We start from the raw sequence: 15,188 nt of genomic DNA on the forward strand, positions 1-15,188 counted from the left end.
AGCAGCAGGTTGCTGTGACCTGCATCTAAGTGTCTGGGAGGCAGAGACAGAAAGTGCTGAAAGTTCAAAAGTTCAAGACCTGCCAGGGTACACAAGGAAATAAATAAAAAGAGGAGGAAGAAAACTCTGAGCTTTCACAAGTGGACACACGTGCTTCAGGACTGTCAGCCACCTCTGCACAGACAGAGGTCACATCACCCTGCATAGTACAAGGGCGCAGGCAGGCGCTAGCTCTTCCTGCTGGCTGAGTGCTGCACAAATACTCAATCCCAGTGTGGCTTCTCTGCATCTTCCGGCTACTTCGCCCACTTGGGCCACTTCTCCCAGGACCTGCTCTCCTCTCCTGTGAGGACACACTGTGGCGCAGAGCCTGGACCTGCTGGTGTCTACCCTGGCTGCTTGCACCTTGGTAGATGTTTCCCCACCGTAAGGACCAGGGCTTCTGCTTAGAGCATGTTGGGAGGGAGTGTCAGGTAGAACTGACTGATGGATGCAGCATGGCACAAATAAGAGGGCTTGTGGGACTCTGAGAGGGAACAAGACAACTGCACAGATGAGTCACTGAAGAGGACAAGGAGCTGGGGAAGGGCAGCGCAGCGGCTTCCCTGCACGGTCCCTGTGCACGAAGCCGGTGTGAGGCATCTCACCGTCACCACACCCAGGCTCACCCAGGCTCACCCAGTCAGAAGCTGTGTGCCCGGGCTGGCATTCAGATCCACAGCTGCCTCGTTCTCAAGCCTGTTCTTTTTCTCCTATACAGGTGCTCATCTGAGGGGACATCCCTTCTGGGGCTCAGAGGTCGGTAACGGGACCTCCAGAATAAATTAATTGCCTTCAGAGCAAAGTAAAAGAACAGATAGGCAAAAATAAGAAACACAGAGAAGAAGCAAAAAAACACCAAATTCTCCCCAAATTGTGTATCGTTTCTGTCTGGAAAAGCAGACATAAAAGATGCTGGGGACATGGCTGCAATGATGAGAAACCACCTGACCAAATGTCAGCTGTGATTTCTGCTTTCAGTCAACAAGATCAAAGACTACTCCAGAACTGATGCTGCTCTGTAGCTCCAAAAGCAGAGAGGTTTCTCAGTCCCACGTGTCTCCGGGGCGGCTGTGCTCTCGCTGTGAGCTCCAGGTACTCAGTTTTGTTTCTTATACTGCAAGACAGAGATGAGACACAGGTGAGGGAAGGAGGAGGCTCTGTAGTGTTGCACAGGTCTCCCCATGCCCGCAAGGGTCTCTGGGAGGTGGTGAGACTCCATCGGGAGGCCCCTCACTGTCCCGTCTTGAGTTGGTTGGTGCCTAGACCCTTCTTGTTTGCTGGGAAAGCTGAGGGGCTCATGGGAGGAGGACTGGGAGGCTGAGGGTGCTGGGACTGAGCATAGAGCTCACCACGGCTGGTCCTTATTCTGAATCGTGTTTGTGGGAGAAAAGTCCCAGGCAGAGGAGACCCTCAGAAGTTGAGGGTCCCCAGCCAATCACCGAGGTTTTCCTTTTTCTGTTTTTTGATTTTTTTCTGTCAGGGATAAACTCCCAGGGCTTCTGCACTAGGCAAGCAATCTACCACTGAGGTCAATTCTGATTTTTACAAGGTGGATTGTAAACCCTACATCTGGAGCATCTGAGTGAGGAGGACGAGGATCTGGGGGGTCCACTCCAGTTCTGCCTTTTCCCACCTACAATCTAGGTGTTGGTCCTCGACAGCATCCTAGTCTTGGTCAACTTCACACAAACTCGAGTCACTGGAGGCAAACTCAGCTTAGGAAGTGCTTCTACCGGATTGGCCTATGGATGTCTGTGAGGCATTTTCTAAGGATTTGTTTATTTTTGTTTATATGAGTACACTGTCCCTGTCTTCAGACACACCAGAAGAGGGCATCGGATCCCAGTGCAGATGGTTGTGAGCCACCATGTGGTTGCTGGGAATTGAACTCAGGACCTCTGGAAGAGCAGCCAGTGCTCTTAACCACTGAGCTATCTCTCCAGTCTGGCATTTTCTTAATAAATGGTTGATACAGGAGGGCCCCAGCCTACTGCGGGTGGTAACCCTGCCAGGCAGGTGGTCCAGGGGTGAATTAGGTAGCTGAGGGAGCCACAGGAACCAAGCCGGTTAGCAGGCTTCCTCTGCGGTCTGCTCCAGTTCCTGCTTTGGAGATGGACTGTAGTCTTTAAGCCAAATAAACCCTTTCCTGCCCCAGGGAGCTTTCTGTCAGTGTTTTAATCACAGTAACAGAGAGCAAACTAAGACACCACCTCCAAGACAGCCTCCCTCCAAGCCAAATAACACTATGCCATGCCGGACAGTAGAGCTGTCCCTTCAGGGAAACACAATAGTCCCTGTGCCTGAGTCAGCTAGCTCAGCACTGACTGGCAGTGACTGGCCTTTCAGGATTGACGGTGACCCTCTCACCGTGCAGGGGGGAAAAAAGCAACCATAAGAGATCTGGGAGGAGAGCAGGCACCTCCGTTTTCAACCATGATGCGCAAGCGCCCTCTACCGGCTGAGGGGGGTTACAGACTTGCCATTCCAGGGCACAGGCCGAGGCCAGAGCTAAGCAAAGCGCTTACCTTGTTCATGATCCAGTCGGCATCTTCAATGGCTCTTCTAATAATCTGCTGGATTCTCTCGGGGTTGTCTTCGTCTGAGTGAACTTGGAAACTCTGTAAGATTCAGCATAAAAGGTCACAGCCAAGTGAAATTCAGTGCTTCAGAGCCCAGTCCCAAGAGACTGTGGGGTGCTGTTCACCTCTTAACTCTGCTGAGGTGTGCAGGTCCAGCACAGCCTGCACTTCAACTGCGGCGTTTGAGCCCTAGTCTGTTTGATAGCAGAACTGGCTGTGCAGCCAGCAGGGAGGATGAAAAGGAGACCCAGCCACCGGGCACACGGGTTATTTGGCAGTGATTGGGGCCAGGGGGAACCACAATCTTTGGGTTTGATTTGCTTAGCACAGGAATCTACATTGAGCAAAGTGTGCTGGGGAGGCATTGGCCTCGCTGCCACCAGGTGCTGGTGCTGGGGAAGCAATGGGGAAGGGAGGGAAGGCATAGGGGTAAAAGATCCTGGGGAAATCCAGCAGGGCTTCTGACCAGTGACCTGAGATTTGAATTCATTTGTGTGAACCCCAGGGTTCTTCCAAAAGAATGGAGTCTTCCCTCCCTTATCTGTGCTCCCAAACCCACACTCACTCTCCTACTCATCCCAGGAGCTTACTCCATGCCTGTCCAGGAAGTCTCTCCTCACTGCCCCAAAGATAATTACTGCCCTCTGTTCCCTCAGCCCTCTATTGCTACCACTGCTTCTCTCTTACTTTTTGAGTCAGGATCTCACTATATAGCCTTGGCTAGCCTGAAACTCACTATGTAGACCTGGCTGGCCTTGCACTCAGAGAGATCCACCTACTTCTGTCTCTTGAGTGCTGGGATTAAAGATGTGTGCCACCACAACATAGCTGTATGAAATGTATTTTTTAGCTTTTTATTTGGAAATCATTTCCTTTTTTAAAGATTCATTTGTTATGTATACAGCAATTTGCCTGCATGTATGCCTGCAGGCCAAAAGAAGCCACCAGATCCCATTATAAACGGTTGAGTCATCATGGAGTTGCTGGGAAATTGAACTCAGGACTTCTGGAAGAGCAGAAGGTGCCCTTAACCTCTGAGCCATCTCTCCAGCTCCGGAAATCACTTCTTATAACACTGTTAAATTTGTATGATTTTGTTTGTGACGTGGTGTTTCTCCTGTGTGTATGCCTGTGCAGTACACGGGTGGCTGAAGAACAGAACCTGGATCCTCTGGAAGAGCTGCAGTGCTCTTAACCTCTGAGCCGTCTCCTCAGCCCCGGAAGTGGTTTCTTACAGAAAGGTGGTATAGGGTGTACAGGACTCACGATGGTTGTTAACCCTTGGTCTTGCTGGTTTTATCATCTGCTCTACAGAATCTTCTAAAGTAAGTTACAGGCACTATGCCTTGTTCCCTAAAACCCTCACTGTGTGCTTCCTGACAAAGGGACCCTCTGATGTAACCACAGCAACCAAAACTCAGACAAATCACCATCGATACAACTGTTACCTAATCCACAGCTTAGGATCCGGGTCAAGCCTTCCACTTGCAACATCACTGTAGTCTCTGTTAATCTAGGCTGCTTTCCCTTTTGGTGCTCTATAAAACTCTGTTCTGTTTCTATTTATTTATTGTTTTTATGATAGGTCCTCTTTCTGGGACTGGGGTACTTAATCCTCTTGTCTCTGCCTCCCCAGTGCGGGATTCTAAGTTCAGGCCGCCAAGCTGGCCTTCCTGGGTGCTGAACTCTGGTCCTCATACTGTATGGCAAGCACTTTTTTTTTTCTTTTCTTTTTTTCAGAGCTGGGGACCAAACCCAGGGCCTTGCGCTTGCTAGGCAAGCGCTCTACCACTGAGCTAAATCCCCAACCCTCCCCAGTGCGGGATTCTAAGTGCAGGCCGCCAAGCTGGCCTTCCTGGGTGCTGGACTCTGGTCCTCATGCTGTATGGCAAGCATTTTATCAACTAATTTCTCTCCCCTGCCTCTACCCAGTCTGCTTTAATCTCCTTGGAGTGGTGTCATTCAGGCCCCAGTGCAGCGCTGAGATGCCAATGGATACAGCCTCTGTGCTGCCACAGACAGAAGCCAGAGGCCAGCCGCCCACGTTGGCAGTGCTCCCTGGCACCCGTGGCTCCGGCCCCGGCACACACCTCGCCCAGACTTGCTCGCACCTGCCTGACGGCGTGCTTGTAGTGCTCCTGGATGCCCTTGGTTGGCAGCTGCCGGCAGCAACGCAGTAAGTAACGGTACAGCTGCAACGGCGTCTGGACCAGCTCTGCTCCCCGCAGAGGGGCCATGTGCGAGCCCCAGCCCTGAAAAACACAGAACACCAGGTTCTTACTCGTAGGCACAGAGGCTAGGCCCCCTTGTGGCCCAACCCCTGAAGCTTACACCCTGAGCTGGGGCCAGCCTTAGCATGCAGCAGGCCCGTGCAAGTATAGAAGGAAATGTGCCACCTCGGCCCGGAGCCTTGCTAAAGCTCAGCTTCAGGTGCCAGGTGAATCGAGGAAATGAGCAGAAAACCCCAGGTGGCAACCGTCAAGGCAGGCACATGCTAGTGAGGGCAACAGGCAAGAGGGCAGGAAGCCTGAGTTTCCAAAGCACTGTCAAGACCAAGGCTCCTCTACGAAACAGTGTTGGGCCCCAGCCACATAGATGCATGTTAATGAGATACTCAGCAGGTCAGAATGCACATAGTGGTTCCCATGAAGAAGCAGCTACAGATGGAGTGACCAAAGGGAGCCAGGACTGGGGGTGTGACTTCATGTTACTGAGTCATTAGTAACAATGAGCATAATATTCATTTAACATACAAAGTGATGCAAACATATGAAAACTAAGCACAGAGAGGTAAGGTAACTTGCCCGAACTCACACAGCTGACAAAAGGTCTGTCTGAGATTTAAACCTTGGCATTCTGGCTCCAGTGTTCAGTAATAAAAGAAAGGGGACCTGCAGCCTTCTGTGAATTCCAGGCCAGCCAAGACTATGCAGTGACACTGCCTTATAATTAATGTTTGTTTGTTTTTTTTTAGGGCCTAGAAAGATGGTTCTGCAGTTAAGAATACTTGCTGTTCTTCCAGAGGACTGGGGTTCAGGTCCCAGCACCCACATGGCTGCTTACACTGTCTGTTACTTCTGTTACATCCAGGATCTGATGCCTCTTCTGGCCTCCAGAGACACCAAACATACACAAGGTACACACACATACATGCACACACGTTCACGCATTCTCACATACAAACGTTCCTGCACACACACAAGTTCGTGCACACACATGTCCGTGCACACAAAAGCAAAAACACTCATGCCCATTAACATAAAACATAATTAAACTCTTTTAAATACTAGGGAAAAAAGATGCTATTAACATACGAGTATCCACAGGAGCCATTTGGCAAGTTTCCCACGCCCACCTCTGCAGGAATCACCACAATGAGGAGCAAGCCCACCCACCCAAAATTACCTCTGCCCTCCTGCCAGCTCCTCACTTCCCAGCCACCAGCAGCTTCCCCATCCCAGGCCCCTTCCCGTGTTCCCAATGGAATGGCCTGCCATGCCTCTAACGAATCCATTTATCTATCTTCTGTGTCTCTGTCTGCCTATCTATTTTGGTTTTTTTTTTTTTCTTTTTTTTTTTTCCTTTTTTTTTTTGGAGCTGGGGACCCGAACCCAGGGCCTTCGGTTTGCTAGGCAGCGCTCTACCACTGAGCTAAATCCCCAACCCCTATTTTGGTTTTTTAAGACAGGGTTCTTTGGGGGTTGGGGATTTAGCTCAGTGGTAGAGCGCTTGCCTAGGAAGCGCAAGGCCCTGGGTTCGGTCCCCAGCTCCGAAAAAAAGAATTAAAAAAAAAAAAAAAAAAAGACAGGGTTCTTTGTAGGCCTGGCTGTCCTGGAACTGACTCTGTAGACTAGGCGGGCCTCGAACTCAGAGAGCTGCCTGCGTCTGTTTCCTTTCCTCAGTGCTGAGGCTGAAGGCACGCACCACCACCTGGCTTCCATATTTTGAAATTTTGAATCTGTTTTTCAGCTATTACATAAATCGTAAGAATTATGGACATTTATGGAGTACCACGCGATATTTCAAAATATGTTTCCATTGTGGTTTTTTAAGACATTATTTTCTTTAATTATAACATGAATGTATCTGTGGGAGGATATGCACACGTGAGTACTGGTGCCCAAAGAGGCCAGAAGCATCAGGTTCCCTGGAGCTGGAGTTCCAGGCAATTGTGAGCCAGCTGATAAGGATTCTAGAAACTCAACTCAGGTCCTCTGGAAGAGTAACGTGAGCTCTTAACCACTCCATCGTGTGTGTGTGTGTGTGTGTGTGTGTGTGTGTGTGTGTGTGTGTGTGGACATGTGTATGGACACACACACACACGCGCACATGCACTCACACACCCTCAAAGTTAGAGGACAACTTGCAGGTGTCAGTGCTCTTTCCATGAGGTGAATTTTGAACTTGGGTCATCAGGCTTAGAAGCAGGCACCTCCCTTTACCTGATAGAGCCATTTCATTGGCCCAGCTTTGTCTACGGGTGTTTCTAAATGGTAGGCTCTAAAATACAAAGATTTGTTAGCCTTCCATTTGGTGCCTGCAGCGCTGATCTTGCCCGGGTGCCTGCTGTTCCAAAGGCTCTTGCCTGAGCTGTGTCACAGCACCCTGTCTGGTACCCAATGTCAGTCTATTCTCTTCCACTCTTGATACCGAGTGAGCTCTGACCCACTGTTCTGGATGCATCCATGTCAACCCTGGGAATATTCAACAGAATCTCCAGCTCTCTACAGCTCTGCACAGCTCTGCATGGCGGTGGCTCCCCTCCCAGCCCTTCAGTGGAAGCCCTTTCTCACTGCCCACACCCCACGCTCCGTGGGAGTGAATCACTCTGCTGCCATGCAGGGAGCTCTCACAACTGAGCTGAGCCCAAGACTCAGCACTGTGCCGGCCCCCAGCAAGCTTCCCACTGGCTGATCGATCCTGTTATCTCCTCAATACAGGCTTCCTGTCTAGGGGGTAGAGGCTTCTTGTGTGCCAGATGGGAAAGCTCAAAGGGACTGAGTGACTGGAGTTAGCTTCAGAGTTGCAAAGGCTGCGGAGAACATCGTCAGGAGAGCTAGACACTAGAAGTGTGGAACACCCCTGCACTAACATGGGAACTGTGAGAGGCTGGGGTCAGAGGCGCCAACATTCTATTTCAAGAATATGTTTTCTTTTTTTTTTGGTCCTTTTTTTTCCGGAGCTGGGGACCGAACCCAGGGCCTTGCGCTTCCTAGGCAAGCGCTCTACCACTGAGCTAAATCCCCAACCCAAGAATATGTTTTCTTTTCAGAGCAGTACACGCTTATCTCCACAGCTGAATTAGCCTGTGCCTCACGGTTCTTCTGGCTTTTGCTCTGACACTGAAGTTGACCAGCAACTGTCCGCCCCCATCTAGGTAGAACACCTGCCCAGCATTCAGGAAGTCCTGGACTAAGTCTCTAACACTGCAAACAGAAAGCATGCTGGTGCAGGCCTGATACCCCAGCACGAGGGAGGTGGCAGCAGCAAGATCGCACGGTCATCCTTGGCTATGTATGCAGTGGGTTTAAGGACAGCCTGGGTTATATGTCTCAAAAAACAAACCAAAACGAAAACCACTTCTATGACCCATTTCAATGGTTCCAGCTGTAAGGAAATCTAAACAGGACAGAGCTCTTCAAGTCCCTGCTCTCACCAGTCTGACTGGCCCTGCTTTAGCCTAGCCCTCTGAGGGGAACTCCAGAAGCCGTGATGGGCAGGACCCTGAAGGGCAACCGCAGAGGACACACTACAGTCCCAACAAGACAGGCGGCTCCCCTGGCAGGCCTCCCCAGACTATATAAAGTGCTAATCAAATATTGTAAAATGCTAGTCCCGAACAGATGGTTACCATCTGCGGTCCTCAAACTTAACATTTGGAAAGAGCACAAGTTTGCCTCACTGCTTTAAAACCCAAGCAATACTTAGTAACCAACCCAGCAAGTATGGGCGGAGGATTATTTTCAGCTCAATTCTATTACTTAGTCATTCTCAGTAATAACCAGTAGAGAATATGTGTGTGGGTCTACTGAGAGGAGCTGAACTAAAAGATGTTTTAATTTAATTTAAAGTGTGGGTTTACTATTATTCAGGGGGGTCATGGACCTCCCAGCGCCATTACCAAAACTATAGTCAAACCCCTGACCTTGGGAAATACTCTTATTCTGCGCTTTGGACTTGACCTCGGACCCAACCTCAGCTATGCCCCGTGATAGCACCATCTTCCAGGCAGCCATGCTAAGATCGCCCCTCGAAACCCAACCCGTCCTCTTCTTTCCATCCCCAAGCCATCGGCTTTGAAATCCTGTCAAATTCTACCTCTCTGTGCCTCTTAGGTCACAGCTCCTTCTAGAGCAGGTTCCTCCTGTCTCACTTTGCATAGTCTAGGGCTGCCTCCCTGCCTTTCGTCCATTTCCCTGTCTGCTCTTCACCACACAGCCCAAGAGGACCCAAACACAGATTTCAGGGCACCCAGTCCCCTCCAAAGCTCCCTAACAGCCATTCCCGCACCTTGTCACTCTGGCAACTTTTCTCAAAATGTGGACTAGCTCCTTTATTTTAAGCAGATTATGAAGGGAAATCTTTTCATCATAATGACCTTATATTTTCTTACATAAGTAATAAGAAAAAAAATCCCAATTCCACAGGTATTATGTTTAAAACCTTTTTGGTTTTGTTGTTACTGCTTTTAAAGAATGGGTGCAGAGATGCACCAAGCAAATAGAGTTGCAATCAAAATGAAGAATTGGCAGAAACGGTGCCCATGGCACTGAGCAGGGACGGTGCCAGCTATAGAATACACCCAGGTTCCTCTCCATGGCCCAGGGGGTCCTGTGTCTGAATCACCCACCCCTAAGCGGAGTGGGGCAGGCTGTGGCAGCTGTGTCCAGGGTGACAGGCGACTGAAGGCTTAACATGGAATAGATGTATTAGTCAGGGACCTCCTAGAAGCAGAACACATAGGAGGTGAGTGTGTTTGTCAGTGTGTGTCTGTGTATCAGTGTGGGGTGTGAGTGTGTGTAGGGTGTGTGTCAATGTGGGTTTATGAGTGTGTGTGTAGAGGGGGTAAATGTGTGTAGTGTGGAGTATATTTGTGTCTGGTGTGTGTGTGTGTGTGTGTGTGTGTGTGTGTGTGTGTGTGTGTGTGTGTGTTTACAAGGAATTTGTCATGTAATTCTGTGAGCTGGCAGGTCCAAACCCTGCAAAGTCAAAATGTCCTGACCCTAACCCTAAGACAGAAAGTTGCCAGGAAGGTTGGAGAGATGGTTCAGTGGTTAAGAGCACTGACTGCTCTTCCAGAGGTCCTGAGTTCAAATCCCCAGCAACTACATGGTGGCTCACAACCATCTGTAATGGGATCTGATGCCCTCTTCTGGTGTGTCTGAAGACAACTACAGTGTATTCATGTAAATAAAAAATAAATTTAAAAAAAAAAAAAAAAAGACAGAAAGTTGCCAGGAAACAGCAAAGAATCCCAGCCCCAGTTCAAAGGGCTTCAAGAGAATTCCTATGAGGAGAGGCTCAGACTGTTCATTCTAGCCCCAAAACAGTGTAACTTGTAAGCATCTAGCACCCTCCAGACAGGAGAGGCAGTAGCGGTACCATTCTGCCTGCCCCCAGGACTGATTAAGCTGTGTGGCAGGTGAATCTCTCCACATCTTCTGGCCCACACTTCCTGGTGCTCTCTAGATGTAAGTCTGCCACAGACACAGGTAGAGCAGGTAGACAGGAAGTGGTTAATGCTCAGGAGGAAGCTGTGGTAACCTCAGAAAGGCCTTGTCACGCTGTTTCACTCTAGCCCTGACTTCCAGCTCAGGCCCTCACCTGGATTAAAGGAAGGGCATCCACCTGTGTGCAAGGAAGGCCTGGCAGCCATTCTCCGAGGGTGGTTACAGTGCTTCATCAACCAACCCCTCAACCAAAACCTTTCTACAGCTGCACAGCAGCTGACACTGTCCCGTCGGTGTGAACCTTCCAATGCCGTTGGGAATCCCATGTGGCTATGTAGTGTTTGCTCATGCTCAGATGATGCGGGTACAGCCGGTACACGTATTAAAAGGAGATATCTGCTGGGTGGTGGTGGCTCATGCCTTTAATCCCAGCACTTAAAAGGCAAAGGCAGGTGGATCTTTGAGTTCAAGGCCAGCCTGGTCTACAGAGCAAGTTCCAGGACAGCCAAGGCTACACAGAGAAACCCTGTCTTGAAAAACTGAGAGAGGGGTTGGGGATTTAGCTCAGTGGTAGAGCGCTTGCCTAGGAAGCACAAGGCCCTGGGTTCGGTCCCCAGCTCCGAAAAAAAAAAAACCAAAAAAAAAAAAAAAAAAAAGAAAAAAAAGAAAAACTGAGAGGGGCAGGTGTGTGTGTGTGTGTGTGTGTGTGTGTGTGTGTGTGTGTGTGTGTGTGTTCTAGGCTCTACAACTATTCAAACAGTTCAACAAAAGCCAATCCACAGACAGAAGGGACAAACTAAGAAGCACAAGAAAAGTTAAGTGTTTCTACTCACAGTCTGAGCTCTACCCTGATCGCCTGGCTGGCGATCCATCGCTCAAAGTGGACTGACTCCCTCAGTCCCTCTGTCATGCCCCTTCCAGCACAGAAATGGAAGACATTACCATCTCCCACACCCCTACCCCGCCCCACTCCGTGCTTCTCATCCTCCCCACTCCCCCTCATCCCGCCTCCCTCCCCTCCACGCTCAGGCACACCGAGAGTGTGAGAAACAGCGGATTGATTGTGTTCGGACCAGTTCCATGAACAATGACCCTGTCAACTCCCCTGACCTGAGAATTCAAGGAATGCAGCCCAGACCGCATTCTCTGCTCAGACCCTCGTGACCCTGGCATCCACTTCAAAGTACCTTTCTCCATGAACTATTATTAAGTTGGCGACCCCATCTTGTACTATCTAATACAGAGTCCCAGTTGGCCACACAATCTCTGCGATGCCTGACTTATTTAAGTCATTTCTCTTTAATGAAAGCACAGAAACAATCACACACCAAGACAAAGAGAATTGGTCTGGACTGTCCTTAGCACAGCTCATCCATGTAACATCTTCCCAAGCATCTGAGTGTACAGGGTCTGGGGACCACTAAGAAGACCAACACCTTATTTATCCAGAATCTTCTACAAAGCTGATGTCATATTTGATCACCTCATCACCCAGAGGCTAATTAGTTCATTATGACAGCTTTTCACATATTACCTCATTAAACAAAATATTAGAGAAGGTATTGTTGGCCCCATTTTATAGATAAAGAAAGCAAGGCTCAGAGAAGCTGTGATTTGTCAGTGGCCAAATAGCTGTGCACAATTAGGCAGGGAACTAACCATAAGTCTCTTTGATTCAGAAGCTCACAATCTTACTTGCATCCCTACATCTGCTATATGGGTATATCTAAGAATGCTAAGGCTGGGACAGGGGTATAACCCAGTGTTAAGAGCACCTCCCAAACGTGTGAATCCCTGAATTAAGTCCCCAGAACTAAGACAAAATACCCCATCCAAAAAGAACTCTCCTGGGCCTATGCAAAAACAGCCTCAGTCACTGATAAGCTTACTTGACCATTATTCACAACTTAGCCACAAATCTTTGTTCCAGACCTTTCAGAAATACAATGGCATTGTAGCACTCTCTCAAACATAGATGGAAAAGAAATCAGACTAATGTCAATTACACACACACACACACACACACACACACACACACACAATCTTACAGAGAGGATGACTTAGACACAGGCCTTACAATCTGAGTTCAAGCACCTGGATCCCACAAGGTGGCAGGAGAGTACCAATTCCCAAAAGTTGTCCTCTGACATCCACACGTGACAACGCACACTCATTACACCCACTCACAGAACTGAATGGGCCTGGTGACAGATCCCTGAAAAAGCACTCAGGAGGTAGAAACAGGAAACCTGGGAGTTCAAGGTTCAGTCTAAGCTACATAACAAGGTCAGCCTGGGCTATCCAGGATCCTGTCTCAAAACTGAAACAAAACGGACGTACAGAATTTAAAGAACATGACCTATTGGGGGGTGAGGGAGGCTAAAGGGAACTTCCTGGGTGCCAGGTGACATGGCTGGCACGGTGCTAAGAAGAAAGAACCCAGTGACAGGTAAGCTCAATGCTCTCACCACTCACCTGTGTCCTAACATGGGTCACCTAAAAATAATTGGAAAAAGACTCATACATTTAAAAAAGTAATGGAACTGCAGAAAATAACCCGAAAATTACACCCAATTGAGTGCTGATAAAAGCTAAATTTAAGCCTGCACCAGCCATTTTTTAAATATGCAATTAATCTTCATGATGGAGAAAGTTGAAAATAGGAATGGTTTGCTCCCTGCCCCCGCCCACCCTAGGGCTCCATCTGGCATATTTATGTTCTTCCAACAATCCTGCCTCCCCTCTTCCCTCTCCCACATAGCCAAGGTCAGCCCAGCCTCCCTACATTCCTACTGGCACACCCTTCAGTCCCAGCTTTGCGTCCACCCCTGTGGGAGGTGAGGATGCTGAAAATGAATCCTGGGGCTTGACCGTGCCTGACAACCTTTTTACCACTGGGCTGTTCCTAGCTCCCGATGAGCAGCTAAACTAATCAGTCTCTTCCTGGCCAATTCCCACGTGCCACCCAAGGATATTTCACACTTTATCCTTCTCTTTCTTTGGCCCCTATTACCTTATACCCAGAAGACAGGTATGTAATAGTAAGGACTTCAAATGAGTCCCACGGGCCATCACTGGGCGCATAGAAAGATAAAATCTGATCCAGGCAGACCTTGGAAAATTATTCTGTAATAAAGAGAATGAAGCGCTTACATATGCTACCACGTGCGAGCCTTTAAGGAGGCATGTAAGACGCAGGAAATAACCGGGGCTACATATGATTAGTTCTATTTCTGTGAAATGTTCAGAACTAACAACATCTATGGAAAGCGGCTAAGTGGTTGCCTAGTGCAGAGAAAAGGGAAGACACTGGAGAGGAGTGTTGCCAGCTAATGGAGATGATTCTCTTTGAAGGTAAATGTTCTAAAATAGACAGTGGCGGTAGATGCACACCTGCGCACGCACATTCTAAAGGTTATTAAACGTGTGCATTTTAGCACTGGCCGGGAATCCCAGTATTTCTGGGAAGTTGAGGCAGGAGGATTAAGAGTTCAAGGTCAGATTGGGTTATATATTGCAAAGACCAAAATTATTCCAGTTACTTCTGGTAACAGGATGTTCCTGCAGACCGATTGAGAGTAGACAGGCACGTCTCCTCTTTGAAAACCATAGAACTGAGGCTGCCCCGGCCGAGTGCAGATGCCAGCAGCACATGGCGGAGACCTAGCTCCCGGCGTCCTCCGACACCGCATCCCGGCCTCTCACGCTCCTCCGCGGCACTGCGACTATGGCTGCGACAGGTGTCGCCGGCTCTCGGGGAAAGCCTGGAGCGCCCGCAGATCGCCCCCAGGGCTTCCACCGATCCCAGCACTGCAGGCAGCCTCGGTAATCCCCAGCCCGCCCCCGCCGCCCCCCTTGTCCCCGCCCAAGGGCCCGCGCAGCGTGGCTCACCCGCCTTCCCGGCGGACGCCAACTCGAGACACCGCGAGCGACACGATTGCGCCTGCGCGGCGGAAGCAAACGCAGCCCCGCCCCCGCACGATACCGGCGCGCCCTCTGTGGGCCACCCGAGGGACTCGGGGTCCTACTGGGTGCGGGCTTCATAAATCCGACCCCACCCAGTTGGCTAGACCTGTGCACAGCCTGCTTTCCCTTGTCTTCCTTACTACCTTGGATACAAGCTCTAATGGCAAGCTCTTCCTCATATTCCCACGAATGGATAGAATATTAGGGGTGCCCTAAAGCACCCTGTGTAAAGGCGTCTTGAAGGACGTGTCCTTCCTGTTGTCATGTTGATGACAGGAATTATGTTTGGAAGGGAGTCTTCATTTTGAGTCACTTCATCAAATTATAGTCCCACAACACCTGTCAGAAGAATACATACGACAGTAATAGGCACGCTTCCTTTCAGACTCTGCTATAATTATAATCGAGGGAAAGAATACAGAATCTTAACTTGCAGCTACTGCCAGGATCATTCTTTGAAAATGAAATAATGCTGTTTCATTAAACGGGCTCTCCCGACTCGCGCGTGTTTAAAGTCAGAATGCTTCTCTGAATTGATTTAAATACAAGTTTTATATCCTGAAAGAAATAAAGATGAGTCTTTTTTTCAGGAGACAAACGCCCTGTTCAATGAAGCTTCCAGCTTCTCTGGGACGCTTTCTGAAAGGCAGCAAGGGTACCGGTGGATAACATTGCTTCTCTTTATCTCTCTTCTCTGGGGTTTTTTAAATCTACCTGTAATGAAAAGCTGGTTTCCTTACACACACTCCTCCTGTAGTTGCTTTAACAAGACAATTTCTTATATCTTTTTTCTTCATTTTTAAAAAGAAAACATTGTGTCCAGCAGCACTCAGAAATCTATTTTTCTTCCTCTTAGGAAGGAGGGGCTATTTCTTAACAGAACTTTTTCCTTTCCCTGATTCTTCTAGAACCCCACCGTCTGTCCCCACAA

The 15,188-nt window shown here is 49.1% G+C and overlaps 1 protein-coding gene across 2 annotated transcripts; it reads right to left on the bottom strand.

The window, feature by feature from the left end:
- Positions 1-902: 902 nt before the first annotated feature.
- Lyrm9 (LYR motif containing 9) lies at positions 903-14,269 on the bottom strand. Of its 2 annotated transcripts, none has more exons than XM_032913783.1 (4): positions 14,183-14,269; positions 4,712-4,873; positions 2,568-2,660; positions 903-1,156 (listed from the first exon to the last, which is right to left on the bottom strand). In XM_032913783.1, exons 2-4 carry the CDS (start codon positions 4,856-4,858, stop codon positions 1,139-1,141), a joined length of 258 nt encoding a protein of 85 aa, XP_032769674.1. In that variant the 5' UTR covers positions 4,859-4,873; positions 14,183-14,269; the 3' UTR covers positions 903-1,138. The 2 variants fall into 2 exon arrangements, with proteins under 2 accessions (XP_032769674.1, XP_032769675.1); XM_032913784.1 differs by having other exon boundaries at positions 4,733-4,873; positions 14,183-14,268.
- Positions 14,270-15,188: the final 919 nt, after the last annotated feature.

The sequence above is a fragment of the Rattus rattus genome, chromosome 9 (genome assembly GCF_011064425.1).
Source record: "Rattus rattus isolate New Zealand chromosome 9, Rrattus_CSIRO_v1, whole genome shotgun sequence".
Classification (NCBI taxonomy): Eukaryota; Metazoa; Chordata; class Mammalia; order Rodentia; family Muridae; genus Rattus; species Rattus rattus.